The sequence below is a fragment of the Taeniopygia guttata genome, chromosome 9 (assembly GCF_048771995.1).
Source record: "Taeniopygia guttata chromosome 9, bTaeGut7.mat, whole genome shotgun sequence".
NCBI classification, from domain to species: Eukaryota; Metazoa; Chordata; class Aves; order Passeriformes; family Estrildidae; genus Taeniopygia; species Taeniopygia guttata.
The window spans coordinates 11,147,159-11,163,919 of record NC_133034.1 but is presented as its reverse complement, the minus strand read 5'-3'; the positions used below and the strand labels follow the sequence as shown (position 1 = coordinate 11,163,919).

Sequence of the window (16,761 nt, the reverse complement as noted above, 5' to 3'; positions counted from 1 at the left end):
TTAAAATTATGATTCCTTAGAAAAATACACCTGTCTTCATCACTTGTCTTCAAATAAAGACTGGATACTGTAATTTATGTATATTTCTAGTCTGAATATAAAATAAATGAGAGGTTCTTTATGTGGGAGGCCTCATGAAAACTGGCCCAGAACTGTCTTACAACATTATCCACTGTTTCTTAAAACCTTTCAAAAAAAAAATGGTAGAGTTTCTAACAGGCTGTCATTAACTCTGACTGTGGCCTGTGTGGAATGCCAGCACACATCCACTTCCTCTGCAAACACCACTGATACTTTGCATCTGTCGAGTCTACTTTTCCCTAAATTTGGGTTGATGTTAAGACCATGTCATGCACAGTGGCCCTCTTTGTCATGACAATGAAGTTATACTGGCTTCATTGTTTTCCCATAAACATATAATATTTATTCTTAATTTTTACAGAAATTAGGGCCTGGTTGTTTTCTCTAGCAAGGTTCAGCATTGTGTAAACCAGTGGTTCAGAGCTTTAGGATGAGTTTTGTACTTACCACAGCCTCTCCATAGCTGTTAGGCGAAAATCCAGAAATTCTTCTCTGTGATGGTGGTGAGGCACAGAAACAGGTTATCCAGAGAAGCTGTGCCTGTCTCATCCCCAGAGGTGTTCAAGGCCAGGCTGGATGGAGCTCTGGTCTAGTGAAAGGTTGGCATTAAATCATCATTGGCACTAAATGATCTTTAAGGTCCCTTCCCACCCAAACCATATTGTGATTCTGTGATCTCTTTTTGAAATAAATCCTAAAGGAGAGAATGAACCTGAAAAGACTGAAAAGCCCAGACTGAGCCATTGTCTACTAATTATAAAGTAATAAAAAAACAGATAACAAGAAAGTAATATTTTATTGTTTCAACTCTAGTAAGGTTGGAACAATAAATTGGAAAATAATAAATTGAAAAATTTCAAATTAATACCTGAAAAAAGTTTGAAAGAATAATTGCATGAAAGAAAAAATTGCAACTTATAAATCCTGTTTTGTATTTTCTGGGAAATTTTTTGCTGAAATTAATAAAAGCAGTTTGTTATTTGGGGTATTTTTTACTGCTGCCTGCCCCTTGAGAATCTCAGGTTCTTTTGTGTCTACCAACCAAACTAAAGCATTAGCTTTTTGTTTACTGCTCAGAACGAATAACAAAAGAAGCATTAAGCCTTAAAACCTGTCAGTAAATTATCCTATGGGGGTTTTTTTGGTTGTTTTGTTTTTTTGAGGGGGAACAAAGAGGTAGGGTTAGGTGTCTATTGGCATTTTATTTTCTTTTTCCTTTTTATAGCTTCTAATGTGTAAGGTTTCCAGTCAACCAGAACACGGATGTCACATCCTCTGCCATGCACATCTTGAAATTCATAGAAACAAAAATTCATTTAATTGCTGCAGTATAGCTCCTCAGCTATCTCGCTTCCTTGAAGTTCTCACCGTCAAATACTTCTTCTGATTACTGCCATATTAAGCACAACACTTGAATTACTGAAACATCTCTATAAATTCTAGGATGAAGATTTAAGGTAATTCTGACATTAATTAATGCTAATCCTGTGCTTTGCACTTGCTCTGTTTCTTTAACTAAAAATTACTGTCTGTGTGAATGATACCTTATGAATTATTTTCTTTATCTCACTGAAGTTGTAGTTACGTCAGGTCATTATTTGAAAGTCTAGGTTACAGCTTAAGAATAGAGCAGAAGACTGTAAATGGCAAACCCTATACATTCTTAATTACTTTGTTGTATCTACACCATAGGATTTAAAGACCTTATGCTGCACCTGTGTTAGTTGCAACAAGTGTTTTGTGAGTGACTTTTTGAACAAGTGAATTCAAGCCTGGTATAAATATGTAGAATTCTACCCAATGCAGTTTGCTTAGAGATAGGTCCAGATCAGTTTTTTCCTATGATAAATTTCTCATTTTGTGATGTACAGTAATATTTCCTGTGGTGTCACACAAAATGGTGAGAAAAACCACTATGAGAGTATAAAAACCACATTTTGGCTGAAGAGTACCTGTGTTCAAAGGCTGTGTACAGCTTTGTGGAGAAAGGTGCACTGGCCATTGAGAAAATCTCTGTTAACCTTTAGAGAAAGCTTTCTTAGATATCAGAGAGTTGTTCTGCTTGTGAAATATTTCTACTGTGTATATTTTATCTCATTGTTCTAAAAATAAATAAAACCCACACAGGCTGATAAAAGTTGCTGTGAACCAAGCAAACAGGTGAAGATGTGGGAAATGCTGCCATTCCTCAACTGCCTGCCACTGATAAAACACGTCATGAATTTTCACAGCACGGTGGCTCTGTGCTCCCTAATAGAAGAGTTTAATTTCTGCTCTATGGATTTTGTCTTAAAGCACAATTTATGACTCCCAAGAATTTATGATTCCCACAATGAAGAATATTTCTCCACCTGGGCTGACAGCTCTCGATATTCCTTGTGTCAACACCTCCCTACTTGTACCACAGCTCCCCTGCCCAGCAGACATTAAATAACAACATACACAGTGGCACACGAATCAGGAGGATTATCACCACTTCTTCCTGCAAAGTTAGCAAACAAGAAGAAGAAAACATGCAATTTTCAAACAGCTTAATAAAGGGGAACAAGTTAAAATAAATATAAGTGCAAGAGCTGGGTAGAAAAGCAGATAAATCCCCACACATTGTCAGGGAGCAAGGTGTGTGCCAGTCTGTGCTAGGAGAGAAGAAAAATAGAAATTATTCAGGTGCACACACAGAAATAAAGCAGTATTTCCTGCTCACCCAACTACAGCAGTAAATAATGTACTTTAAAAAATTCTGTTTCTGTTCAGAGCCTAAAACTACCTTTCTCCTGTAGTTAAAAACTGCCCTCACAAACCCAGGAAGGGGAGACAAAATAAGTTCTAATATGAAACACCTATGCACGTTCCTTCCAAGGTGAATATTACTGAATTCTACTGAATATTAACTGGACTACTTATGTGTTTAAATTTGTACTCCAATATTTTGATAAATTGAAGTGTGGGTCATTCAAAGTTAAGTGAATAGTTTCTATTCCAGTAAACTCTGTGTGGTTGGAAAAAGAAAGTTAAAAACACGCAGCAAACATTTTAAATAAATGCATTTAAAGCTATGAAACACAACGCTAAACAGTAGTAATTTCTGTGAATCCAGCAATCATTTTCAAGGGGCTGTATCTTTAATTGTGCTTGCTGTTCAAATGGGACTGGGAGGACAATGGGCATTTTTTAAAAATTTGACTTCAGTCGCATGAGTGGGACCCTCTGAAATTTCTCAAGTGACTTTAAGGTCCCAGTCCTTGTGCAATTTGGACTGAAACTCCTGAGATGCTGTAAAGCAGGCACAAGCTGAGGGAGGCATGACGAAAATATCAGTTTTTCAATTTCAGCTTGACCCAAAACAAGCAACAAAAGAATCACAGTCCAGACACTGCTCAGAAAAGGTTCAACACAGTAACTTTCTTATATAAATTAACTCCTATGCTAGTATAGAAAAATGCAAGAAATAATTAGTAGTTTTAAAGGAATTAATCGATATTTAGAAAATAGATAATTGTAGTCGTGGAAGATATTTAAAGTATGTGGCTTTCTTTTAGCAAATAAGAGAGGGAGTTTTTTTGTTACTAAATATTTAATCAAAAGAGATAAAAAAATCTCTGCAAAATCTCCTTCAAGCCACTAGAGGATGAGTACTCTTCCATCAAAATAAATAGTTAAGCTGTAATGTAGCTTGTCTATGCCACACTAATAAGCTATTAGGGTGGTAATACAATTCAAATCCTAGCTAGTGTAAATGAGGGAGACAGCTTGAATCCTTGTTGAATACTAAGATTAGTAATTTGTTTATGGAAACCTAACTATAAAATTATTTAAATTATGCACATTGGAACATTAATATGCATAAAAAGAAATAGCATTTCAAAAAATGACTAAGTAATTAGGCAAGCATAATATCTTCTGTTGTAAGGTTAAATATTTCCATATGAAAATAATATAAACATTGCTTATATATTCTGTGAAAAGCTAAGAAAACTGTGATGAAGGTATGTACAATCTGACTCGGAGCACTGTGTTATGTCCTGCTTGGTCAGTTGCATTGGTTGACCAGCTTATTTTTAAAGTTGTTATTTTCTGCAATTACCAGGCTACTCCACCAACAGAATTCATTGTCTAGTGTAGCTGTCAGTCCTGAAACCATATTTTCCAATGCTTATCTAAAATGTCTTACTCCCAAAAACTTTCAGATATAGACCAGAATTATTGAACCCTTTGGGGGTACAGGAAAATCTGGAAAACAGAGTCACTATGTAACTGACTGTTCAGCCATCCTCTTTGTTAGGGGACGTCAGTCAGCGGCACAACACAATTAGCATGAGCCAGGAGCAGAGCTGGAGCAGAAAGATGGGTCAGCTTCGAGAGGAAAACATTTTTTAAGATTGTCTGGTTTTGATAATCAGTTCTATAAAATTTTTAGAGAACTGGCCAAAGCTTGTTATTAACAAGTGTCTTTGACAGCCTGTGCAGAAAGGTGAAGTCCTATGAGACTGCAAAAGGACAAAGCTTATTGAGAAGGAGCACAGAGAGAATTACAGCCCTGCTGCTTTAACAGCAAATCCCAGAGCAACCTGGGATATATACAAGTTATTTGAGAGCTCTTGGAAGATAACAGGGAGACAGTAGCAGCCTCTGTGGACTTATCAAGAACAAATCCTGTCAAATGTAAAAGGAGTCGGTTCGAGCAGAGCGGTCACCGCAGCGCCCGGGCCGCAGCAGGCGCGGAGGCAGCAGAGGGAGCCGGAGCGGCACCGAACGCGCTGCGAGGAGCGAACGGGGCTGGGGGGATAAGGAGGAGCAGAGACAGGATGCAAGGACAGAATATCGTGGTCAAGCTGCTTGATACCCCGATGAATTTTCAGTTCAGTTAGCACCACCAGTTATTTCTGCTTGTGATAGAGCTTTTGGCCATACATGAAGTGTGACACTTAATGAAAATTGTAAGCAGGAATCCTCCTGTACCCTGCAATATGGATGTGAGAAGTCATTAGTTATGAAAAATTCAAATACTTCACTTTTGCAGAAGCAAATGAATAGAAGGCCAAAGAACAGGGGTTATCTTTCTGCTCTCTATTAGCTGATTAACAGATCTCGTACCTTAGTGCTAGTAAGAGGTAATAGAAAAATACCCAGAAGACTGGTAAAATAAAAATCGATTTTTAAAAATCAGCCGTAGGTAATCTCGCTTGAGAAAACATACACGTTCTTTGCAGTATGAAAAATGACACGATTAGTGTTTATGCTTTTCATCTGACCCAGCTTCGGTCTCAACAGAATTTTAAAGAAATCATCAGTGAATTTCACTTGTGAAGCAGTAAATAAACAGCAAACGGTGAGTTGATCGCAGGCAGGAGCGTCCCTCCCCGGCTGCCCTAAGCCAGGGCAGCGCTCGGTCCCGCCGGGCTCCTCTGTGCCGTCCCTGGCACCGGCCGCGGGCACAGCCCGGCACCCCGGAATGCCCCCGGGCAGCTCAGGAACGTGCCGCTCCCCGTGCCCCGGCAGCTCGGCACAGCCCGGCCGCCGCCGCCCCGCCGGGGGACGGGCCTGGTGGGCAGTCCCGGCCGCTCCGCCCGGGCTCGGCTCGGCCCAGGGATCGCTGCACACCCAGTGTCGGTCCCGGCCCCGCTGTCCCGGCCCCGCTGTCCCGGCCCCGCTGTCCCGGCCCGGCCGCCCCCCCGCCCCTCAGCCCGTCCCGCCGGGCCCACGCGCCGCGGGCGGGCGGCGCCCCCTGGCGGTCGCGCGGCGGCGCGGCAGCGGCTCCGCCCCGGCCCGGCCCCGCCCGCCCGTTGCCCGGGGAACGCGGGCCGGGAGCAGCAGGGCGGCCGCTGCCTCCATCCCTCCATCCCTCCCTCCCTGCCGCCGCCAGGAGCGGAGCGGCGCCCGCACCTCACGCCCCGCCGCCATGCCCCGAGCCGCCCCGCTCCTGCTGCTGCTGCTGCTGCTCGCCCTGGCCGAGCGCCGCGCCTGCCTCCCCGCGCCGGCCAGCGCCGCGCCCCCCGGCCGGGACCCCTGCCTCAGCCAGCCCTGCCGCAACAACGGCACCTGCTCGCCGCTGCCGCCGCCCCGCCGCCTCCAGCTGATCCTGCCCCAGCCCCCTGTCGGCTACAGCTGCACCTGCCCCCCGGGGGTCACCGGCGACTCCTGCCAGGTAAGGGACGCGCCTCAGCGCCGCCCGCCCGCCGCGCGTCCTTGTGCCTGTCCCTGCCCTTGGGTGTCCCCGCGCTCTGCGGGCACAGAGCGAATGTTCTCCCCTGCTCCGCCTCACCCCTGCCCCGTCCGCGGGCGGCTCTGCCCGCCCTGCCCCGTCCGCATCCCGCCCTTCCCGCTGCCCTGCGCCGGCCCTGTTGCCCCGGCCGGTCCCGGTCCCTGGCGGGCGGTGTCGCGTCCTCCCCGCCCCTCTCGGCCGCTCCCCCGCCGGCTCCGTTCCCGGCCGCCGCGGGCACCCGGAGCTGCGCTGGCCCCGGCGCTTCCCGAGGAGCTGCCGGCCCTGAGGGCTGCGAGCCGCGCCGGGAGCCGCGACCCCGGCGGCAGATGGAGCGGCTTGGGCTCCGCGCTCGGTCGGGGTGAGGGAGGATGGGGCTGAGCCCAGCCGTGCCTGCCAGGTTAATGTCGGTACTTCAGCCAGCCCCGCCGCCCAGACCTCGCAGGTTATTTAACACCCATTTACTGGAAGGTGAAAAGAATGGTCCTTGGAAGCAGATGCTCTATTGCACTGAATGCTACTCCTTAAATCTTGTCTCCAGTGGTTATTTTCATAGGCTAGGAGTGCTCGCTCCCACATTTCGGGCGGCTTTTGAATTGATCTTGAATTCTGAAAGATCGGAACGCTCAAAGTAGGGATAATGATCTAAAATACAGAGAAGCACTAAGAATATCTCTCTAATGTGCTTGGTCATATAGGGACCTAATGTAATATAATATTTGAATTTAATTACTGTAACATGAAATAGTATTTTTTTTCTTTTCTCCCCTTTTGTCTCTAGCATTAAGGATCTTTGTTATCATGTTAAGAAATTCACAAACACTCAGTTTTGTCTATCTCCAGATAAGGAAAAGCAGGTGCAGGTACACAGAGGTTTGTTTCCTGCATGTGTATATGCTGGGGTACTTTCCGTGACAGTGGTGTACAAAGGGCTCTGTGGATGGACAACCATTGCTTTGTCAATGCTCTTGCTTGTAAGTGTATTTGACATGGAAGCAAATGACTTCAAGTAATTTCAGTCAGCCTTTTAGACTTTATTTTCTCGTTCCTTTGTCCTGTAGTGTCTGAACTATACTGCTAAATAGATGAAAGGGATAATACGTTTACTGAAGACTTAATGTGTAGTCGAGTGTAAGAGTGATTGTAAAGTAGGAGCGCTATGCACAGAGTTCTCTGCTTCCCTTGAAATGCCTCAACTGGTTCAATGTAACAATGAAAGTGAAAATATTTACACTAATGAGATGCTGTAAAATCGGAGAGATGAAAGTGGATTAAAGAGATTTCTCTTTGGCTATTTTAGATCTTGTCGTAGGAGTTTACTATGTTTCTATCTCTACAAAGAAAGAGAGCGCTGTGTGTTTGCTTCTGCACATTGCTGTTAGACTTAAGTGTCTGAGATCGACGACTGAAAGATTAATGACCCATTTGAAGACCTAGTAAAATGTAACGCTTGCTACCATCACACCTCCTGTGAAGTGTTCTGCCTGGGGATCTGGGTTTAATTGTTTTTCTAATAAAAGACATAGGCAATGTTTTCATAGCAGTTATGCATTCTATTAACTAATAACAGGAGGCTTATGGTGTTATACATTTGTTTCTTTTTATAAAACAGTGAGTAATGACCTCTGCAAGGAATACTGATAAAGAAATGAGTGCCACTTTTAGCTATCACATCAGCAGTTTAAGTGTGGATACCAGGTAGTTCTGGAAAGTTAATATGGTTTTGGAATGTAACTTTAAATGGAGACCAAGCAGGATTTTTTAAGGGTGTAAAATAAACACAATATGCCCATCTTTGAGGTTTTGCTCATTTTATCAAAATAAGGAATAAATAAATGTTGTACAAATGCATTACTTCTTGTGTTGCTCTGTCATTCAGATACCTCAGAGCTTAACAGCTGCCCTAATAGCTTAAACTTCCACAAAGAAAGGTCATGTTTTCTAATTCAGTTACAGTAAATAAATGTAATGGTTTAAAAAGAACTGTAAGGATTTTTTTCATGTACCATTACAGCTTATGAGAAAGCTATTGGCTAAATCAGGGTATCACTGGGATATATCTAGATAGGGTTTTTTGTCTTAATGCTGCATTGGTACTGAACAGTTGGACTCATTGAGGGAAATGCCAGGAAGGGAAGAAAGAATGGGAATTATTGTCTTTAAATACTCAGATCATGGAAAGTAAGTTGGGATTTTTGGAATTTAGGGTCCTGGATGGAATTGGTTCTGGTTTGGAATTTATGATTCTTGGAGTTCTTTGGGAATTCCAGCTTCCCTAAAAAGATAGAATTAACTTTCACGTTGCTTCTTGTAGTGAAGGCAACATTTCAATGATTCTGCTCAGATGTGTCGAGATTTTAGAATGAAGACAAAATGTTCTCAATGTGCCTGTGAGTCAGCTGGGCATGGTGAAGTTGATAATGCAGAAAGATTGCTGAGAGTCAAACCTGGAGACTGAACAGCAATTTTACCCCTGAATATTTTACTGTAACTGGTTTTGATGCATCTGAGGATGTTGGTGCTGGCATGGGAATAAAACTGACATCACATAACCATGAGGTACTTCTAAAAGTCCAGAGCTTCTTTCCTATCACCAAGTGATGTATTTTACTGGGGCAAGCCAATTTCATGATTTCATGTTATAATTGCTTTAGTAACTCATTATTTATTTAACAACAGAAATTACAGGTCCTTCTAGTACATCCATCCCATGAATTATGTATTTGTACATATCTCACATTATTTATGCTTTGAATATACTTTGCTTTGCAAATGTCAGGCTTTTTTTTTTTAAATTTTTTTTTAATGGATTATCTGCTTCTCCTTTGTGGGACATTGCTCTAATTTACCTCTATTTCTTTTCGTGGTTCTGAATTTTTTCCCACTTCTCTTTATAACACTTCTAGTCTCTAAGGGAGACATAGAATTACTGTTTTGAAGTATCTTATACTTTGGTCTGAGCAAAGAAATCCCATGTATTCCCAAGGAAATTGTACAAAAATTATAGTGAAATCATCTGCCTTTTTTGTGTGGGAATTTGAAATTGGCCATTTCTCAGGTTTACACTGAGGGAATTTGATGAAATAAACTGAAATGAACAGATACTAAAGTTCCATTAACTTTATAATCCCTAATTTTTTATTTGTGTTTTACTTTTAAAAACAATCTTTATTTTTATATGACTAATGTAATCACTACTCTGTTATGTTTAATGATATACAGAATCCAATAAAATAGTTTTTCTTGACCCAGAAAGTTGTATGTAAAAATTAATTTGTGTTAGTACTTAATGAAATAATTTTAGAGACATAAGGCACACAATAAGTAGTTAGGAAATGAAAAACCTTCATGATCAATTTCGTAATTTGCTTAAAAATACAGAATTGGAACTTAGCTAATTGCATTGAATTGCATGATGTTTATTTGATCCCATGCTAGTGCTAATTTCATTAAAAGGCTATCACATGAAGAAATATTAAATTATTAATGTATTTTAAAATACTGTCATACATTCTTTGTTTTAGTTGCTTGTCTTGCTTGTTTTTTTTTTTTTTTTTAATTTTTTTCTCTCTCTTTTGGTTGATAATTTTCTCTCATTCTTTTACCTTGCTGCTTTTTAATATATTTTTAGTTATTTTATAGATTATCAGTAATGAAAACTAGAAAACAAGTAGTGTCCAAGCATACTGAAGCAGCACTCTGACTTTGCAGCAGTTCTCTTCTATCTGATTAGTGATGAGTGACTGTTCCACTTCTGAGCGTGACGTGGTAGCCACTGGTGCAGTGCATTTTTGAGATAGTGTTCAAGTTACTCTTTTAGTAGCAAAGAGCTCTCTTTGGTCTTGGGGATGATTTGTTGTGTTTACTGGTTGTATTTCCACACCTAGAACAGAAAATATTTTTTAGACATAATTATGGACATTTTATTTAAAATAGAATTCTAGAAGGATGTAGCCTGAGTTTAAAAAAGTCAAGGAAGGAACTGATACTGTAAAAACTGGACAATAGATTGCATTTTAAATTTTGTTCTTAGAATTATTTTTTAATTTTTAAAGTGATTTTTTATTTCCCTCCTGAATTTCTGCCTGATTGTTCTTCTTCATTCCCTCCCTTTTGTTTTGTACATTTGAATTCCAGATGAATTTATTCTTGTCTTTGGTCATAGTATTTGAATGTTTGTAGACTTTAGTGCAGGGATTTCAGGATTTCATGTCCTTTGACCCCCGCTTTTGTATTTTTATCTTGTGTTGGGTTTTTGCTTCTTTTTTCTTTTTTTTTTGTCTCAATAGATTTCTAGTAATGTGTTTAACGCTGAATGCAGAAATCCAGACTTAGCAAATTGCTGCAGGAGGAAGGATTGTTGTTTCTTGGCTCACTGGTCTAATACTTCAGTGTGAGCAGTGTGAATTTTATTGGCCAGGTTATTTCAGGTTGCACTGGACAGTGCTGTGTAAAAGGACATCCTTTAATCCAACTGCTAAATCACCTTGTTGTCAGTATCCTGATTAATTCCTCACATGATCCTGTTTCCTATTAAGTGCTGACATCCCTTCTGAACAGTCTCCAGTCCATAAATTAGTAATGAATTCTCTAATATATTGAAAATGCTATTTTTCCCATTCTGTACTCATTAATGAAGGGTATATACTTAGATTATGTGGTTCTTGTGGTTCAGATGTTTTGTGATGTGACCACTGTGTTTGCTCTTTTACATTTAATAAAAGTAACATGTAAAGTTAGCAGATGCCCTTAAATATTCTTTTATTTGGATGTCCTTTGGCCTGAGTTTTGAGATACCATGTTGTTTCCTGCTGACTAGTTCTGCTCACTCTTGCAGTACTTTCATGATGCAGAATTTAAATATTTGCACTGATGAATATACTGTGTGTGAGAAGAGTCTGTGGGACCTCAGTTTTTACTTGGAGGCATCAAAGGGGGATCCAAGTGCCCTTCTCAACCACCTAATGGGTGGTCATTGAGAACAGGAGCAAGATTTTTCCCAGATGTGATCAGTGAAAGGAGAGGGGGCACACATCTTATAGAAGGGGAAGTCCCAGAAATCTAAGGAAAAAATTCCTGGCAATGATGGTGGTGAAACGCTGGAATAGACATTTAGAACAGTTGTAGGACCTTCATCCTTGGAGATTCTGGGCTTGTGTGGCCAAAACCACCCAACCACTCAAGCACTGTGACCTGAGCAGGGCTTGGAGCAGAGAACTCCCTCAGGTTCCTTCCAGTCTAAACCGTTCTGTATATACACACACCTGTATTTTTTTCCTCCCCATTAGATTTTGCATTTGTCTATTAGTCTTGTCCTGTTCCTGCCTCCCTTTTGCTGGAAATCTGAATGTTATATATGTCTGTTTTACATCAAGTTTAAACTGTACTTGGATGCTGACAAACTTCCTGCCATGCAGGCAGGACTCCTAAGATGGCAATGTTACTGTTAGATATCTGAAAAATGAATTCCAGGACACTTAGTTAACATCTACTATAGTCACAAATATTCACATTCCACCATCATTGTTGAGGTTTTTTTCAATTTACAATTATGTGTCACATGGAATTTATGGGTGTAATTTGTTTTCTGTGAGTTCTTGTGGTCTGCAAGTGCAGTATTGTTCAGGCACCTCGTGAACTCTGATCTCCAGGGTTGCAGTGGAGCTGGTGAAGTTCTGCAGTGTGGCAATGTGTCGTTTCAAATAGCACAGAAAAAATAAATGTGAAAACTAGTTTCTATGCCAAATTTATTTGAGCTGTTAGAACATCTGGTTTCTCTAAGTGTAGTGGAAATGTATTTCCAGTTTAAAATTTAAGCTTTTAAAATTAGCATCTTGCCTTAAGGCATATAATGTGAAAATATGTAAGAGACTACTCAGCAGTTTCCTAAGCAGTCAATAAAAAATTGTGCTGTGATTTTTGCCATGGGATCTAAACAAATATATTGTAAATATCTGTAGAATAAAATTGGAATGATGTAATAACCCTGACTGTCTCAGTTATATGAGAGGTTTTTATTTAGATATCATCTAGACACTGACCTTTGGAATCTTTGTATTGTCTTTTCCAATATCTCAAACGGCTCTCTTTAAATTAGTTAAAAATAGTTCATTTTAAAGGCTAGTCAGGTCATTACATATAGTGCAAACTATTTAGTTCTGAAAAAATCCATAATAGAAATGAAAGTTTCATGTTGCTTTCAATGCAATAATTTTTTTATGATTGAAGATTGCAAAAAGCTGGATCAGGTGTAAAGTAACTGAATAATAATAGAAGATATGCTATGCTAAGATGCTTCAGCTTTTCATATGCTGTATTTTATTGCAGTTTATGCTCTTTGATCTAAGAGAATCAGTTTGTAATCATATCTGCTTAAAATCCAGCATTGTTTTACTTTCCTTTGAAATAATGTAACTTGATGTTGTCATGTGTATATTGAGTAGCTCTGGAACTCATCTTTAGTGGAGCAAGTTCCCAATGGAAATGGACTTGAATGCCTTGGTTCAGTGTTACAGGAGTAGCAATAATGTCAGTAATTTCAGAAGTGGTATTTAGCAAGATCTCACTAATCATGGGATCTTGAGTCTAAAAATCTTAGCAGATGATTAATTAAAATTAAAATTCTGATTTAATAGGCTGATATGGGTTTGCTGAAAACAGTGTCCACTTGACTACAGACATAGGTTGGTTGGTTTTTGGTTTTGCAGTTGCTTTTAGTGCTCTCACAGCTCACTCTGTTCTTGTTAAATATCAACCCCCATTATATTTTGTGTTACATTTGTGTTCCAGTTAATCCCATATCTTAATTTAGTGGAAAAAAAAATTTGCTACTTTTCATTTTCAGTTTTTCAATGTAATTGCATTCCCCTGTTGTATTTTTTTCCCTCTGAAAATCAGTTATTCCACTCTTTCCTCTCTGTGAATATAGTGAATATTTTTCTTTTTGCAATGCCCTTTCTGAACGGAGTCAGTCAGTTAATGATATTCCTGTTGTTTGTTGGTTAAGCTAAAAAAAAGGTTTTGTGCAATACCAAATTACATTTTTATGTATGCTGAGAGGTTACCTGTTCTCTTGTCAACTGCACTAGAGGGAAGGCTTCGATAATATTAATTTTTTTTATATACTTTTGGTTGATGTGATAAGGTTAGCTCAGCAACCTGCATAGATGTATGGTGATCCCCAAATGAAAGGATCCAAATTTACAGTGCGCCCGCATCAGTTGAAAACACATTTTTTAGAAAAAGTAGGGCTAATTGCATTAAAATTTCATAGTGGCATTTAAGCCAAAAGCTGAAGGTAAAAGTAGTTTATTATGTACATTTGACACTGTAGAGCACTCTTTATTAACAGTCTTGGGTTGGTTTTTAAGGAAAAAGTTTTATTCAGCTTTTTGGTTCTGTATAGTTTTTCCAATTTATTTGTTACTGGAATAAAGTAAACGCCAAAATAAATGTTCTCTGGAGTAACAGTTTTCATTTGTCAATACGAATTCACAAAACAGAAATTGTAATTTAATTATTAGAAAAAAGATATTAATCTGTGATTAATTTGTAATTTGCCAACAATTTTGTAACAAGAGAAAGACACATCAAAATAAACATTGAGGAAGTAGTATTTGCTTGGTCAGAAAACTCTTTATTTTTCTATTGGCTGAGTGTAATCTCTTACAAAGAAGCACTTAGGCACTCAAAAGCTGATTTGTGTGCTGCATTTGGAGCCTGTTTGATTTCAGCAATACATATCACTGTCCTATATTATTTTTCAAATTTGCTTGAATAACAACCTTGGTTTGCTTTACAATAATATAGGCTGTGACAATTATAATGTATTTTTAGTATTACATTCTGGTGTAAACCCTGAAAAAGTAGTTGTAAATTCTATAGAAAGGTCTGGAATTGATACATAGTGACTAGGAAGGGGGATATCAGGATTTGGTTCTTGCAATTCTCACTGCCTTGCTGAGTCACACTGGGCAAAAACTCATAGAACCTTCTTACTTCCATTTCTCCTTTGTAAATTCAGTTAATCCTGGGTTTTCAAAAGGTTAATTTGTGAATAAATATAAAGACTGCTGAGTGAGAAGTACTTTATAAGGTAGCATAGTATTGAAATGCCAGATTCTGAATTACACATCAGTGATCCTATCAGGATGTATTTAAATTCTAATGAAAAAAGCTTTCTTATTAAAGACAAAAAAATCAACCACTTGGACTATTTTTATATCTGGCAAATATTCAGTCTAGCAGTTTACAGAATAATTTAGTTTCATAATGTTCTTTCCCGCTGGAAACAGGGCAATATATCAATGACCAGTATTTCAAAGACTTCTGTAGCAAAGGTGTTTGTGAACAAGGTGCTCTTGAATAAGGTAAGAACAGAATTCCAATTGACAGTGAAAGTAGGGTTGTTTTACTCAGATAAGGTCACTGAATGTTAATGGTTTTGAGAACTCTGTTGTAGCTCACCTATTAGTTGCAACAGCAGCTGTATTGTCAGTTTGAGAAGACTTTGAGGTAGCTGGAGGAACAATAGCTGTAAAGAAAGTAAGAAGATAGGGTTCCTTTTCTTTCCAACAAGCCTCTCTTTCAGCCCAGGTAACCCTTATCTGGTCCTTTGTGCTGGATCTAACAAAGCTGAAGCTTGTTGACGACAAGTGTAGAAAAGGAGGAATAACTTTGCTCAACCATGCCTATTCTCAACAAATAAATAAACTCTGATTCTTTGGGAGGAATATCCATAAGTTTTGGTGGGTGTACTTGGTAGAATCTTCATTGAGCCTGCGTGCTCAACATGCAATTTAAAGATGTGCAGATAATGTCACAAGAGAGTAGAATGTTGTTCCCTTCTATGAACAAATAGTGCCTGGTTCCCTGAAATCATGTTGAGGTAACTTTTTTTACAAGATAGAAAAGGCAGGAATAGAGAGCACCCCGAGAAAGATTGGTAGTAGATATGGGAAGATTTGAATAATGTGGGATGGACTACTTGTTTACTTTTATACAGAGACAAACAGGAAGAGTCTGAAGGTAATCTCGTGACAAGGACAATCCCTTAAAAAAACAGTATCAGTGAAATAGTTAAATTATTCTGGGTATCAGCTATTAACCAAATCATGTGGCTAAGGAATATAAATGGACAAGTTTTTGTAATTTTTCAGACTTGGTATGTTGGTGTGATCTCCCTTTGAAATATATATTGGTTGTGTTTGTCCATAAGGACAGTAACTATCACCAAGAGCCCCAATGACAATTCTTCAGTTTCTTATTCAGCCTTGATGATTTGTGCATTCAATTCAGCAAATCTGTTAAAATTCATGCAAATTTTATTTTTGCTTTCAAGGTGATGAATGGTTTCTTCTGCTGAAGAAATTAAGGAAATAGTTAAATACCTTTAACAAAATCAAATTAGTGAAAAAATTTCTGTTATGGCTAACCAAAACAAATTTTTTAGGTTTCTTACACACCTAGCAGTCTATTAATAACTTGCAATTGACTGTATACTTGTGCTTCTATTGTAATCTAATTTTCAGTCAAATTTAACCATTTTCAGACAAACTGAACATTAAACAGAAGGAAGAAGGCTATGTAAAAGTCTAATAATAGTTTATGAGCTAAATGAATCTTGTGTTGAGATTTCTAATTCTGCTGTCTGGTTGCAGGAGAGTTTTCTGGCATTTATTGTGACTATGGAACAGCAAGGCTGTGTTCTTGTATGTGGGGATCTGAGAAACTTTCTCATTTGAGAATGTCTTTGAATTTTAGGGAGTTGGGTTACATGAGGTTTACTGACATGGGCAGGGTCTGTAAGATCAGATACTTGATTAATTCTTTTAAGGCTACATTGTACTGTGTGATGATGGCATATGTGACAACTGAAGAAAATGGTGTTGAGTCCCCTGGGAAATTAACACGTTTAATTGAAGGAATGACAAATTGACTTAATTTACATGACTGTAATAGACTCTAATGTTAAAATTTGTCTAACTATTGCCTTTTAAAAGTAATGGAAAGGTCCTGAGATGATATTACAGAAATTCTTGATAATCTTTTTGAGGACATGTGGGGACGTGGCTTGTACAGAGGATTCTAAAAATATGGAACATCTTTAGAAGGCTGCTTGGGACTTGACTGTGATGTCACTTAAAGCTGATGTAAACTCATAGTAATTTTTCTGTCTATGAAAGTATTAAATGTAAGTTTAGAAATTGTTATTTCAGTCACCATTTGAGCTCTGCTTTCTTGGAATGTACCAAAGAAATGCTCTAAGGTGAAAGTTTGCAGGAACAAGGTCAGGAACAAGGTGCCACATGATTCCAAAGCACCTTTCTCCCCACTTAAATAGGCCTTCCCCTGCAATCATCAAATTTCATCATTTTCTTTTCTGCAGATGAGTGAGAAAGGATGGATCATTAGTTACAGTGATTCTACCTTTTCACAAAGGCCTGCTTAAGAACAGCAGGATAGATCTATCAGTTAGATAG

The 16,761-nt window shown here is 39.1% G+C and overlaps 1 protein-coding gene across 1 annotated transcript in view; it reads left to right on the top strand.

Annotated features, from left to right (window-relative positions):
• The first annotated feature begins 5,850 nt into the window (after nt 1-5,850).
• The window catches only part of DNER (delta/notch like EGF repeat containing), a 111,491-nt gene continuing 100,580 nt past the window's right edge, over nt 5,851-16,761 (top strand). Inside the window, exon 1 of the mRNA XM_030280061.4 lies at nt 5,851-6,226. Coding sequence (XP_030135921.4) covers nt 5,981-6,226 — 246 coding nt within the window. The 5' untranslated portion in view covers nt 5,851-5,980. The remainder of the gene's footprint in view (nt 6,227-16,761) is intronic.